General features: G+C 46.0%; 1 protein-coding gene across 1 annotated transcript; it reads right to left on the bottom strand.

Moving 5' to 3' along the window:
* Positions 1–2,526: 2,526 nt before the first annotated feature.
* LOC139229704 (zinc-binding protein A33-like) lies at positions 2,527–15,142 on the bottom strand. The gene is made up of 6 exons (XM_070861234.1): positions 14,589–15,142; positions 14,169–14,258; positions 13,851–14,084; positions 12,269–12,291; positions 12,067–12,176; positions 2,527–4,852 (listed from the first exon to the last, which is right to left on the bottom strand). The coding sequence occupies exons 1-6, from the start codon at positions 15,072–15,074 to the stop codon at positions 4,305–4,307; spliced, it is 1,491 nt and encodes a 496-aa protein (XP_070717335.1). The 5' UTR covers positions 15,075–15,142; the 3' UTR covers positions 2,527–4,304.
* Between the last annotated feature and the right edge of the window lie 282 nt (positions 15,143–15,424).

Here is a 15,424-nt window from a genome sequence, read left to right as displayed (position 1 = left end):
GCTAATATATACAAGCTGCAGAGCAAGAGATCTCAGGAGGGCAACGGAACCGGTATCGATATCTTGCTCCCGATCGGCTCCACCTTTCAGACATCTGATGGCACCAACTGCCACGAACCTGAAAGAGCAAACTGCGCAAACCCCCAGACCCTATCGCCACCAAGGCTACACCCGGGAATGAAGGGTCACCCGCAACAGGTTCTCCCAAATGGAACTGGGACCAGCCAAGATCCCAAATCAAATAACGCCCAGGCAAGCGAGTCAGCAGTTCCCTGCGCACTGCTAGATGACTGCTCCTCAGGGAGCAGCAGTGACCCGGGGTGCAAGGAGAGGACAGTGAGGTCACAGGCATCTGTGAACCTGCCCGAAGCTGGAAGCAATGGCAAAAGCCCCAAGAGCAGGCAACTTGAGCCAACCGGGTTCCCACTCCCAGCACTGTGCACCGCACCGCCATCAGACTACCTGGACGCCATCCAGCAGTTCTGGCACCAGTTTGTCCTCGCGCACCGGTGCTGACCCCAGCACTGACTCCCAAGTATATACTTCACCATTCAAATGTACTTACCTCACCACGGTACCATGAATGCAATACTGTAAATGCAAACTTTTCTTGGACTTGAATGTATATGAACGTAATGGGCCAACGGCACAATCTGTATGTGGTGCAGGGTGGGGGCGGGGAGGAGAATGGCGTGGTCATGGACGCAGAATCAGAAACCACCAGCAACTCCACTGCCAACGAAACACCACCTACTCACCCAAGAAATGACCCTCCAAGGGTCAACCAGATAGAGCTAAGCCCAGAGCACAGTCAATCCAAAGGCGATTTGCACTAAGGACTTGGGGGAGAGTGATGACATGTATCCTACATGGTTACTGCTTGTAATATAACAAGGTGTGCCACCAGAGGGCACTGCAGTGGAAGACTTGGTTACCTGTACAGGTGTACCAGGCCTAGTATAAAAAGCAGGACATCATGTGTGATCCTCACTCTGGAATTACATTAGATGAACTAAGGTCACTCCAGTTCAAGCACGACACATTGTCTCGTGGAGTCATTATTAGAGCATCTGAAGACATAACAGGTACCACCGGAAGTGGTTGAAGCAAATAGTACAGATGCATTTCAGGGGAGGCTAGAAAGCATGAGGGAGAGTGAATAGATGGTTATGCTGATAGATTTGGATGAGGAAAGATGGGAGGAGGCTCGAGTGGAGCCTGTTGTGGTGGCGTATATCCTATATAATCCTATGTAGATCCAGGTAGTTTGGAAATGCTGGAGATGGCCACTGCTCAGTTGATTTTATCTCTATAGTCTGCAATGTACCTTTTCTCCCAGATGACATGGCTACTCGTGAGTGGGGCGTATTGGAGGTCATGTTGTTAATGATTGAATAGAACAGACTCAATGAACCAGCTGGTAGCTGGTCTTTTACTGTCTGTCCTTTTTATGTTTGTGTGGTTATAAATTTGGCTTCCTGTGGTTACCCATCAACCTATAATATGGACGACAGAAGATCCAGGGGGCTCCCTTACCGTCCTGTACCCCTGCCTGCCCCATCTCCTCTCCTTGCTACAACAGGTGATCCAACAGTTCTGGGTGCAGGAACATAAACATCTGCCTAGTTCCAGCACATGGGCAGGAATTTACATACATGGGAGTAAGTAACATTTTCAGCGATGGTGTAAACTGGGCGATATCCGAAGAGACGCAGAAGGTCCCTCCTCCATTCACTGCTGAAGTCACGGCTCACGGGGAAGTGTTCACACGAGAAGCACCAGCGACAAGCAAGGCAAATGACCTGAATAGGAATGGCAAAATTCTTCTTCGGCATGAGTGCAATGTGGGCAGTATCGAACTGGCTGCCTGTTTTACACCCCCGCTCGAAACTCAATTTTACTGGAGCGAACAAAATAAATTCTTGCATTTACATAGCGCCTTTCACGACCACCAGACATCTCAGCACTTTACAGCCAATGAAGTACTTTTGGAGTGTAGTCACTGTTGTAATGTGGGAAATGCGGCAGCCAACTTACGCACAGCAAGCTCCCACAAACAGCAATGTGATAATGACAAATGATGTTTTTTGTTGATTGAAGGATGAATATTGCCCAGGACACCGGGGATAATTCCCCTGCTCTTCTTCGAAATAGTGCCATGGGATCTTTTACGTCCACCTGAGAGAGCAGACGGAGCCTCAGTTTAACGTCTCATCCGAAAGACGGCACCTCTGACAGTGCAGCACTGCACTGGGAGTGTCAGCCTAGATTATGTGCTCAAGTCCCTAGAGTGGGGCTTGCACCCACAACCTTCTGACTCAGAGGCGACTGTGCTATCCACTGAGCCACGGCTGACACTATATTGACTATCAGGGGCCTAAAATGCATTAACACCGAAGACAAATTTCTGCCAGCAATATTTGAGAGGAAATTCTGTGAGCAGTATCACTGGGAATACTGGACGTAAGACAAGCAAAATCTGAAATTAAACAGAATATTCTTTGATTAAACAGGGCAGACCTGCGATTAAAGTTTTATATTTATTTTTAAAGGAAATCCACGATCGGGAACCTATGGCGTTCCGAAATCCGCGGGTTTGTGGCGAGATTGCGATGGTGTTGTTTCATGCAAAAGCAGGCCACGGAGTCATGTATTCCCCTCAAGCCTCATGATAGGCTATCGATCAATTCCGGCGATTTTTCCGGGTTGGGCATCGGTTGGGCAAGGAAGTTCACGACCACATCGTCCTCGCACAAAGGTTGAATGAAGAACGGAGCGCCCCCTTCTCATGCAGATCAAGGCTACACTGGGCAGCTTTCACATCGCTGCTTAACAACTTTAAAGGAATCATTTTAAACCGATTCACCGCATGGGAAAGCCACGGGATAGGGTCGAACGCCAGTTTTACATCCCGCCCAACGTCACGCTACGTTATCTTCAATGGAGAGTAAAATCGGGTGTGTGAAGGAAATTTGGGTAATTTGATTACAATCTGCACGGTGTGCAGTTTTGAAAACCCTATTCTCAGTAAGGTACAAGAACAGTGCAACAGGAGCCTTGGACTTGCATTTAACTTGAACAGTTGGGATTTCTTTTAATAGAATTGGGAAGATTAAGTGAGCTGAAAGATGCCTTGCACACCATAAAGGGTTGTGAAATAGTGAGAAGTTATTCCCAATGGGTTGCCTCAGGACAGGTTGAAAAAGTGCTTAAAAAAACTTACGGGATCCTGGGCTTCATCAGTCGAGCTGTAGAGTACAAAAGTGGAAATTCTCATGAACCTGTATAAAGCACTGGTTTGGCCTTAACTGGAGTACTGTGGTCAATTCTGGGCACTGCGCTTTAAGAAGGATGTGAAGGGCTTGGAGAGGGTGCAGAAAAGATTTAAGAGAATGATTCCACGGATGAGGGACTTCAGCTACATGGATAGACAGGAGAAGCTGGGGTTGTTCTCAGAGTCGAGGAGATTTGATAGAGGTGTTCAAAATCATGAGGGGTCTGGACAGAGTACATAGAAAGAGACTATTCCCATTGGTGGAAGGGTCGAGAACCAGAGGACACAGATTTAAGGTGATTGACATAAGAAAAAACTTTAACGCAGCGAGTGGTTGGGTTCTGGAATGCACTGCCTGAAAGGGTGGTGGAGACAGATTCCATTGTGGCGTTCAAAAGGGAATTGGATAAGTACCTGGGAGAACATTTTTTCAGGGCTACGGGGATATGGCAGGGGAGTGGGATTAGCTGAGGTGCTCCTGCACAGAGGCGGCATGGGTTCGACGGGCCAAATGGCCTCCTGTGCTGCAAACATTCAGTTATTCTAACGCTAACCAAAGGGGATAAATGCAATGTATCATTGCTCAAAGTGTGGTTAGAATGGGGCATTGTCTGATGCAACATTTTAAGGCGTATGTTCTTTTAGAAGGAAATTAGGATAGCTGGTTCAAATAGAGGGAATATACTTATGTGAAGGAGCGAGTGAGGGACAGATTAGACGAGGGAAGTGTGGAGAAAGACACTAGCACAGATGGGGGTGAAATTGGACAAGGATGGGGTGCAAAAACGAAAGATATCGCATTGGGCGCATGTTATACCTGCCCCGCCCGTTATTCAACCACATTGATTGGAATAGAACAGAATATCGGGCGTGTGGTACAATGGGGATTCCACCTGATGTGCCTGCCCCTCCCACGTCCGATTTCAGCCCAATTTCCGGGCTGTAAGATTCTTTGATTTAATGAAAGGGTAAAGGTAACCTGAAGGGGAGCCTTAAGAGAAGAGAATTATCGCGAGTGAGCTTTACAGGGTTAGTGGAATTTGGACTGGCAGATTTTCAGTGGCACTGAGTTCTCCCCGTGCCCACTCAAACAAGGACTGAAGAAAGGATAAAGTTTTTCAGTGAAGAGGTCAGTGAAAGTGTGGAGATGGGACATATTGTCTGCATTGTAAAAGGACACCTGCCCGCCCTCATAGTCCAGGTAAACCCCGATCTTCTGGGGCCTCACGCTCAGCCTGAGGCGGGTGCGAGGTAGAGAGCCAGCCTTATAGTCATTGCCGTTTCTCAGCCACACTATCCAATATCCAGCCTGCGGAATGGCCGTGATATCCCCTTTCCTGTTGATGGACTCCTTCACCACTCCCACGTCCCACTCGGCGCTCTCGCCCACCCCCACCTCCCAGTAATGCCTTCCCGACACGAATCCTTCAGAGCCCAGGACGCAGAGAGAGGGGTTGAACCTCTCCGGGGTGTCGGGCAGCTGCTGTTGCTCGTTTGCGTATCTGACACTGGTCAGGTCTTCCGATATGATGAGCCAGGAGTGGGCCGTCTTGGGGTTCAGGGTCACCGAGGCCGGAACTGGCAGAGAGAGAAAGAAAAACGAGAAAATAAGCGGTTCGTACAGCGATACCTTAATTTATTCAAACGCTAAATGGTTTTACTTGTTAAAGATTACATTCTACTCTACAACAACAATTTGTATTTATATAGCGCCTTTAACACAAACGTCCCAAGGCGTTATAAAATAAAATTTGACACCGAGCCACATTAGGAGATATTAGGGCAGTTGCCCAAAAAAGATAGGTTTAAAGGAGAGTCTTAAAGAAGGCAAATACAATCACTATCACTAATGAAGTAGTACTAGGTAAAATAATAGGACTAAAGGCGGACAAGTCCCCCGGACCTGATGCCTTGCATCCTAGGGTCTTAAGAGAAGTGGCTGCAGAGATATTGGATGCATTGGTTGTAATCGACCAAAATTCCCTGGATTCTGGGGCTGTCCCAGCAAATTGGATAACCGCAAATTTAACGCTCCTATTTAAAAAAGGAGGCAGACAAAAAACAGGAAACTATAGACCAGTTAGCCTAACATCTGTCGTTGGGAAAATGCTGGAGTCCATTATTAAGAAAGCAGTAGCAGGACATTTGGAAAAGCATGATTCAATCAAGCAAAGTCAGCATGGTTTTATGAAAGGGAAATCACGTTTGACAAATTTGCTGGAGTTCTTTGAGGATGTAACGAGCAGGGTGGATAAGGGGGAACCAGTGGATGTAGTGTATTTGGATTTCCAGAAGGCATTCAATAAGATGCCACATAAAAGGTTACTGCACAAGATAAAAGTTCACGGGGTTGGGGGTAACTAACTAACAGAAAACAGAGAGTCGGAATAAATGAGTAATTTTCTGGTTGTCAAACAGTAATTAGTGGGGTGCCGCAGGGATCGGTGCTGGGTCCTCAACTATTTACAATCTATGTTAATGACTTGGATGAAGGGACTGAGTGTAATGTAGCCAAGTTTGCTGATGATACAAAGATGGGTAGGAAAGCAGGTTGAGAGGAGGACACAAAAAATCTGCAACGGGATATAGACAGGCTAAGTGAGTGTGCAAAAATTTGGCAGATGGAGTATTATTTGGGAAAATGTAAGGTTATCCACCTTGGCAAAAATAATAGAAAAGTAAATTATAATTTAAATGGAGAAAAATTGCAAAGTGCTGCAGTACAGAGGAACCTGGGCGTCCTTGTGCATGAAACACAAAAAGTTAATATGCAGGTACAGCAAGTGATCAGGAAGGCAAATGGAATGTTGGCCTTTATTGCAAGGGGGATGGAGTATAAAAGCAGAGAAGCCCTGCTACAACTGTACAGGGTATTGGTGAGGTCACACCTAGAGTACTGGGTACAGTTTTGGTCTCCGTATTTAAGGTAGGATATACTTGCATTGGAGGCTGTTCAGAGAAGGTTCACTAGATTGATTCCGGAGATGAGGGGGTTGACTTATGAAGATAGATTGGAGTAGGTTGGGCCTATACACATTGGCGGTCAGAAGAATGAGAGGTGATCTTATTGAAACTTATATGATTATGAGGGGGCTTGACAAGGTGGATGCAGAGAGGATATTTCCACTGATAGGGGAGACTTGAACTAGGGGACATACTCTTAGAATGGGGCCGCCCATTTAAAACTGAGATGAGGAGAAATTTCTTCTCTCAGAGGATTGTAAATCTATGGAATTCGCTGCCCCAGAGAGCGGCGGAGGCTGGGTCATTGAATATATTTAAATAAAGATTTTTGAGCGATAATGGAGTAAAGGGTTATGGGGAGCGGGCAGGGAAGTGGAGCAGAGTCTATGATCAGATCAGCACGATCTTATTGAAAGGCGGAGCAGGCTCGAGGGGCCGAATGTCCTGCTCCTATTTCTTATGTTAGAAGAGGCAAAGTGGTTTAGGGAAAGGATTTCAGTGCTTAGGGCCGAGGCAGCTGAAGGCACATGCCACCGATGATTGAGCAATTAAAATCAGGGATGCTCAAGAGGCCAGAACTGAAGGCATGCAGATATCTTGGAGGGGTGTGAGGCTGGAGGAGATTACAGAGATAGGGAGGGAGAGACCATGGAGGAATTTAAAAACAAGGATGAGAATGTTGAAATTGAGGCACGGCATGACCGGGAGCTAATGTCGGTCAGCGAGCACAGGGGTGATGGGTGTGCAGGACTTGGTGCGAGTTAGGACATGGATAGCAGAGTTTTGGATGAGCTCAAATTTATGGCGGGTGGAACAGCCAAGTCTCGAGGTAGTAAAGACATGACGGTTTCAGCAGCAGATGAGCTGAGACAGGGGCAGAGTCGTGCGATGCTATGGGGCTGGAAATAGGCGGTGTTCATGATACATGAAAAGCAAGAAATTGCAGAAGTTGGCAATCTGAAATAAAAGCAGAAAATTCTGGGACTGCTCAGCAGGCCAGGTAGCATCTGTGGAGAGAGAAGTCAAGTTAATGTTTCAGGTCAATCACCTTTCGCCAGAACCGGAAAAAGTCAGAGATGCAACAGGTTTTAAGCAGGGGCAGGGAAAGGGGGAGGTGGGGAGGAGGAGAGGATAGAGCAAAAGGGGAGGTCTGTGATAGGGTAGAAGGCCGATGTAATTAAATGACAAAAGAGATGATGGTGCAAGGCAAAAGAGGGTGGTAATGGGACAGGTAAAAGAACAAAAAGGTGGGTCCGGAGGAGCTGTAAATGGCAACAGCAGAACCATTACCAGCACTGGCACGTTCTGCTCTATAACTAGCTGGCGGTTCTTGGAGCTTTCGTGAAGCTTCTTACAAATGATGGAATGACAAGCCCTGACTAAGAGCCATCACTACAGCATTCCGAGACAGCTTTTGTATCTATGCTTTTTTTAATTATAGGATAATATTTCTATAAATTTTGCAGTAAATATTCTCCCAAGCTAAATACATTTTTGTAACGCATAATTACTATTTAATTTCGCACAAAAATATAACAACCCAGTTCGTATCTCCACATATTAGAACCAAGATAAGTCATAAAACCGGCACAAAACGAAAAATGGATCAGTAACTGATGATATGAGATGGGACGCAAGGAGATCATTGCAACTTAACACGCCAGGCCAGGAAACCCGGTGGATCAGGTGGAACACCTGACTTCAATGGAGAGTAAATTCCGGGCGAGCCGCAAAACCAGTGTTGTTCCCGATCCCGTCAGTTTCCCAACGGACGGCTTCGGTTAAAATTGGAATGGTGTCCTTGCACCAGAGAATTGTTTGCTGGTTTAAAAGGCGAAGTGAAGAGTTGCCTTTATGATGTCAAATTAGGTTCCCGGCAGCTTATCAAAGGCGGAAAGCACAGTCTGAAAAAAAAGTACCCAGAGACAGGAAGGAGCCATGTGTGAGAGGTGTATTGAAAGCACTGATTTATGAACAAGATATTTTGGGTTGTTAGACTAAGGACTAATACAGTGAAGTAATATAAAAAAAAGAGTTGAAACTGTCCACTTATTCCAGTCAGCAAGCCTTAAAATAATGGGGCAAAAATTCCGACCTCCCGGGCCCGTACGAAGTTTCTACGGACGCGGGAACACATCGGAAATGCCGATTTTCAGCACACAACGCACATGCATTGAAAACCAGCTTTTCCGATCTGTTAAGTTTCTGGCTTGACAGATCATCCGCAGATCGGGAGCGAGGACATTTGCTTGGGCAAGTTGTGGGATTTACGCATATCTTGCCCAGGAAATGTCGTCAAAATTCTTGCCCCTGATAAAAGCATCTTAAAATAAACATTTTAAAGTAAAGTTCTAAAAACACATTTTATTGTTAAAACCCTCCCCACTACGGTAAGTTTATTTTAAAGCATAATTTAAAAAATGGGATAAATGTTTTTTTATAAGACATTAATGACTTTAATTTAAATGAATCTTAAATATGTAGTGTATTTTCTATTTTTTTTACTGTTTTGGGGGAGGGGGGTTCTAATTCATAATAATAGGAACTCCAACTTGCGGAGTTTCCATTATTATGAATGAGAAAATACTGTACCTTGGCTGCCTAGGGCCATGTGACTCCAGCTTACAGATGTCCCTGGGAGCACACGATGCGTCGCGCAGGGAGTGAAGGCCTCAGGATCGGGATCTTGAGCGGGTGCAGCAGGAACAGGTTTGAGCACATTTTTTCCTTTTTATCAGTGGTTTGCCCGCGGGAAGACCTCGACCGGGATTTCTAGGCCCATATCTTGCTCAAGGTTTCAATCATGCAGTGTCACATCGCCCTCTGCCGGTAATGTCGATGTACTACAAGATCATTGGCGTGGAAATCCCAGCCTCCCGGGGTCCGTACGGACCCTGGAAGGCATCGCAAAAGCCGGTTTTCAGCGCACAATGCACAAACGCTGAAAACCGGCTTTTCCGATCTGTCAAGCAAGCTTGACAGATCTCATGCATATCGGGTGCGAGGACATTTGCAAGGGCAAGATTGCGGTATTTACCCATATCTTACCCAGCAAATGTCCTCAAAATTCTTGTGCCTGATAAAAGCAGTCGTGAGAGTTTAAAAACATACAAAAATATTAAATTAAATGTTAAAAAAACACTTTTAAAAACCCTGCCCACTACGTTAATTTATTTTTAACCATAATTAAAAAAAACTTGGAACATTTTTTTTTCTCCAAGGTATTTATGAACTTTAATTTTAATTATGTGTTTAGTGTATTTGTTTTTTTTCCTCATTAATAGCAATGAGAACTCGTCGATACGGAATTCTCACTGCTATTAATGAGAGAGCTGTGGAATACTGTATCTGATTGGCTGAGCGGTCACACATGACTGCACCTTCTGCGTGGGAACCTGGAGGACGGGAGTGCGCTTCGCAACGCGGGAAGAGAAGGCCTCCCCTCCGGAATCTCACGCTCCTTCAGGACCACCAGGTACTTTCGTGGAAATGTTTCAGGTCAGAGGCAATTGCCCCGCGGGAAGCCTCCGACCGCAATTTCAGCTCCATTGTTTCATGCCAATAATAATCATAGAAACATAGAAAATAGGTGCAGGAGTAGGCCATTCGGCCCTTCGAGCCTGCACCACCATTCAATAAGATCATGGCTGATCATGCAACCTCAGTACCCCATTTCTGCTTTCTCGCCATATCCCTTTAACCATAAGGGCCACATCAAACTCCCTTTTGAATATATCTAACGAACTGGCCTCAACAACTTTCTGTGGTAGAGAATTCCACAGGTTCACAATTCTCTGAGTGAAGAAGAATCAGGTGGATTTCAGTCATATGATCGAGATTGAGATGATCTTTTTGTTGTGTGTCCTGGACCCGCTAGCAGATTAGTATGCGGGATTATCTGGAACTAAGTGGGAGGAATCCCAGCTCTCCGTATCCAGATTGCAATAATTATGCCGAGATTGTTACGCACTGACTAAACCAGATGTTCTTGCGATGTAACACAGTACATTGCGAGTGTGCACAATGCGAGTTCTGTTGGCATGTCGACTAGCATCAATGCTTTCTTTCTCCAGTTGGATGGGAGGAGAGAGTACTGTATGTAGACTTGTTGTCTGATCATGGTATAGGATTGCCCAGTCTGATAAGGAAGCTTGACTGCTCATCTTTAACTGGGGACCTCTCCCCGGTGTCCTGCCCAACATTTATCTCTCCAGCACCATTGCTAAAACAGATCACCTGCTTATTTATCTCAATGCTGCTTGTGGGATATTGCAGTGCGCAAATTGCCTGCTGCATTTCCTACATTACAACAGTGACTGCACTTCAAAAGTACTTCATTGTCTGTAAAGTGCTTTTGGGTCGACTTTATTTCCAAACTTACAGTCAGGTATGTCAACTTGGAGATAACCCGCTCCCAAAGAGGCTGAGTTTACTTCCCCGCCCGAAGAAGGATGGCCATTTGAGAATGTGAGCCCCTGTTACTGCCAGAAGAAAATATTTGAATCTCCCATGACAGTGACCACGAGCAGAAGAGGTTTAGGGTCAACGGAAGGATCGTGAGTCCCCCTCCCCCACACCACTCCCCCAAACCAGGAAAGAAATGTAGGATGCATTTTCGGGCCCCAGGAGAGGCAAGGATATGCCAGGAGTTGAATTTTCACATTTACCCCCGGGTGTTAGCAAAGCAACTGCCCGCTGTACACCACGCCAGAATTTCGTTTGAATTAAAGAACAGTGGAAGCCTAAAACCTGGGCAGGGAGGGAAACGGGTGGATTAAAGTGGAAAACACCGTTTTAGATGACAAACTACACCTGAGATGGCAACGATTAAACTGCTGAAAGATGTAACAATAGCATTCCACCTGCAGAGCGAAATTTATAACGATCAGAATTTCAAACGGACACAGATACTCTCTCTCTCTCGTGTCAATCAACCTTAAAAAGGAAACATTGATGCTAGCTGGCATGTGCCAACCCAACTTGCACTCGCCTTAGTTACATCGTAAGTACAACTGGTTTCGTCAGTGCGTAACAATGTATGAGAAAGATCAGATTGCTCAATGTGAAAAGTATGAAAGGACAAGTTGTTCTCAAACAACGGATATTGTAAACACTTCCATCATCTTTATTTGTAGAATGCGTTCAATCACTGTACAACCAAAACAGTTTTTACTCAGGGTGGTAGGGTTATCTTTCAGCCTTGAGGGCGAGAGAGTAGTTTTAAATGGTAACATTTCTAGGACATTGCAGACATTCCCTGTTGTGACAATTTTTTTTTAGATACATTCAGTAGTACACATTTGTGGAGAAAAAAAAGCCTTTCATTTCTATAGCGCCTTTCAGGACTACAGGACGTTTTAAAGCACGTTATAAAGTACTTTTGAAGTGTAGTCACTGTTGTAATGTGGGAAATGCAGCAGCCAATTTGCACAAAGCAAACTCCCCCTGATAGCAATGTGATAATGACCAGAACAGCTGTTTTAGATACTGATTGAGGGATAAATATTGGCCAGGATACTGGGGATAACTACCCTGCGTTCTTCGAAATAGTGCCTTGGGATCATTTACGTCCACCTGAGAGAGTCGACTCAGTTTAATGTTTCATCTGAAAGACAGCACCTCTGACAGTGCAGAACTCCCTCAGTTGGACTTAGAACCCATAACTTTATGACTCACGAGACAAGAGTGCTGCATACTGAGCCACAGCTGACATAGAGGTTGTTAATACATATGATCAAGTGTATTTTTTTTCCCCCTCCATGTCCCTTAAACCATTTACTTGCTGAGAATCACAGCAGTTGAGGGAGAGCATGCAATGAACTTCTCACCAGGGCTGATGCTATCGGCCATTTCCTTCCAGGCTGCGTACTGCAAGGGTCCTCGGAATATTCCTAGAGGCAAGCGGTCGACTGCCAACAAAAGCTGCCCGGGGTCCTCACTGATCAAAGAGAACATTGACATTACACAGTGGAAATGAGCACCATCAAACGTGTCACCCTGTGTAGAGTCTCTGTAAATAACACCACACACCTCGTCTGCTGATCAGCTTGATCCTGAAAATAAAATAAAGTGGGATTTGAGTTCAGGGTAGGAGCACGGCAGTATAAAATGAGGCAGAAGAGGGTAGAAAACACTGCTAGGAAACACATTCTGCCATTCAATTAGATCATGACTGATTTGTATCTCAACTGCATCTACATGCTGTGTCTCCATAATCCCTTTCCCAACAAAAACATATCAATGTCAGATTTGAAATTTTCAATTGACCGCTAGAATCATAGAATGGTTACAGCACAGGACGCGGCTATTAGGCCCCATCGAGTCCATGCCGGCTCTGCACAAGAGCACTTCAGCTAGTCCCACTCGCCCATCCTTTTCCCAGAGCCCTGTAATTTTTTTTCCTTCGTGTACTTATCCAATTCCCTTTTGAATGGTGCAATTGAGTCTGCCTCCACCACCCTTTCAGGCAGTGCATTCCAGATCCTAACCATTCGCTGCATGAAAAAGTTTTTCCTCATGTTGCCTTTGGTTCTTCTGCCAATCACCTTAAATTTGTGTCCTCTGGTTCTCGACCCTTCCGCCAATGGGAACAGTTTCTCTCCATCTACTCTGCCTAGACTCTACATGATTTTGAACACCTCAAATCTCCTCTCAATCTTCTCTGCTCCAAGGAGAACAACCCCAGCTTCTCCAGTCTATCCACACAACTGAACTCCCTCTTCCCTGGAATCATTCTGGTATATTGTTTCTGCACCCTCTCCAAGGCCTTCACATTCTTCCTAAAGTGCTAGGTGCTGTTTTAAAAAAAGCACCCAAATCAAGCTTTTGGTCACCTTGTCCAAATGTCTCCTTCTTTGGCTGGGAGTAAAATTTTTGATAACACTCCTGTGAATAATGCAAGAATTTGGAGCAGGAGCAGGCCAGTTGGCCCCTCGAGCCTGCTCCACCATTCAATAAGATCATTAAATGTCAGTGCCAGGAACTGGTCCACACAGACTTTAAACCTGAACAGTTGGATAAGATTTAGTTCGGTCTGGTGTGACAGCTCAGTTGTCCTCAGAATATGGGTGAGCCAATGGATAAAAGGAAAAAAAGGGTCCCCATGTAGTAAGAAAGAAAAAGACTTGCATTTATATAGCACCTTTCATGACCACTGGACATCTCAAAGTGCTTTACAGCCAATGGAGTACTTTTTTGGAGTGCAGTCACTGTTGTAATGTGGGAAACGCGGCAGCCAATTTGTGCACAGCAAGCTCCCACAAACAGCAATGTGATAATGACCAAATAATCTGTTTTTTTAGTGATGTTGGTTGAGGGATAAATATTGGCCCAGGACATCAAGGATAACTTCTCTGCTCTTCTTCGAAATAGTGACATGGGATCTTTTACATCCACCTGAGAGAGCAGACGGGACCTCGGTTTAATGTCTCATCTGAAAGACAGCACCCCTGACAGTGCAGCGCTCCCTCAGCACTGCACTGGAGTGTCAGCCTAGATTTATGTGCTTAAGTCCCTGGATTGGGACCTGAACCAACAACCTTCTTTACTCCGTTATTTGCTGGCAGTGTGCCGAACGGGAGTGACTAAAGCTGATCCCAATTGAGATAGTTACCTTTAAGAAGGCAATGGTGTCCTCCTGGTCGAGTTGGGTCTGCGATCTTGACAGTTTTTGCTGAATGGTGGTTAAGTTTTGGTGGATGTCCTGCAGGTTTTTCTCCAGTCGCTCCGAGATCTTCTCCACGTTCTCTTTCAGCTCGGCGATCAGGCGCTGCTCCATCTTAACGAGGATCTGGTGCATTTTAGCAAATTCAGACGTAACGAATGTCTGCAGTTGACTGGTTTGATCCTGTAAATTGTGAATTTATCAAACCAGAATAAAGGAGAGTGGGGTATAAACAGTTTAAAAATTTTTAAAGCAGATAGAACCTACCCCGACTTCTAAAACCTCTTTTTGAGTAAGCTTAGCTTCTAGAAGAGTAGATTTCGCCCTGAGGATGTCAGACAACGACTTGAGTTTGTCCTGGAATTTAAGCAGAGTTTCACAGGGTGAATGCACTTGTTTCCGATAAGCAAATGGAAGTGGGTGAGTATTGAATGCCACGGTGATGAATTTCCAGTGGGAAGACCGAATGTCATAACGTCGGCGTAACCACCGAACATGCCCCGGGGTCACTTAACACCCTGCCTGATAATGAATGACTACACTCAGAGTAAAATCGGGGCGGGTTTGGAAAACCGACGCTTGCCCAGGATCCTTTGACTTAAAATCGCTCCCGTGCGTAAACGGGTTTGCGCCGCAGTTACAGCTGGCGGGCGGCAAAGAAGCCCAGAGACACATTTTTCGTTTTACCTTGTACATCTCCACCGCTTCACTTATCAGCATGAAGTTGTGGGACCGGTGACTCTGCCCGTCTCTCGCGTCCAGGCACATCACGCAGATCAGCTCCTTGTCCGTCTCGCAGAACAGCTTGAGCTCCTCCCGGTGCTCGCCGCAGTAAAAGGTGAGCCGGTTGTTTTCCGGGCCGCCCGGGGCTTTGGCTGCCCGGGGCTGCTCCTGGTACGGAGACTCGCCCTCCTGGGCGCCGGGATCCTGGATCAGGTTGCGAGCCTTTTCCGCCAGATTGGCCAGCGCCCGGTTGACACGCAGGCTCCTCTCGCGGAATACCTTGCGGCACTCGGGGCAGGAGATCGTCTCGCCGTCCTCCCAGTACCGCTTGATGCAGTATTGGCAGAAATTGTGGCCGCAGTCGAGGATCACCGGCTCGGTGAAGAGGTCCAGGCAGATGGGGCAGTTTAAGTACTCCGCTAAACCCTCGGCCTGGTGCTTGGAAGCCATGTGCGGACCGGCTGCCTTCCAGGCGCAAACTGCGGCGCAGCAACTTTCCGGCTGCTCTACTCCTTCAGTTTCCAGCTGCGTCAGAAATAGGTGGAGCGCAGAAGGTTTTCTCCAGCGCATGGGCACACCGCCAGTGAGTCCTGTAATACCCATAATAGCAAGACAATAGTTCCAAAGTACATCTCTTGGCGTGAGCCATTCTATTGGTTCCCTTGTACGCTGATGTGTTTTTTTAAAGAATGTTTTCCATTGTTATTAAATTGAATTTACAACACTGAAACGGGCTGCTGTTTATCATCCACACCAGCCTCCTGTCACCCTACTTCATCTCACCCTATCAACATAATCTT

This window comes from Pristiophorus japonicus, chromosome 19, assembly GCF_044704955.1.
Source record: "Pristiophorus japonicus isolate sPriJap1 chromosome 19, sPriJap1.hap1, whole genome shotgun sequence".
In the NCBI taxonomy this organism is placed as follows: Eukaryota; Metazoa; Chordata; class Chondrichthyes; family Pristiophoridae; genus Pristiophorus; species Pristiophorus japonicus.
The sequence above is the reverse complement of the archived record's forward strand: the minus strand, read 5'-3'. Positions and strand labels throughout refer to the sequence as shown.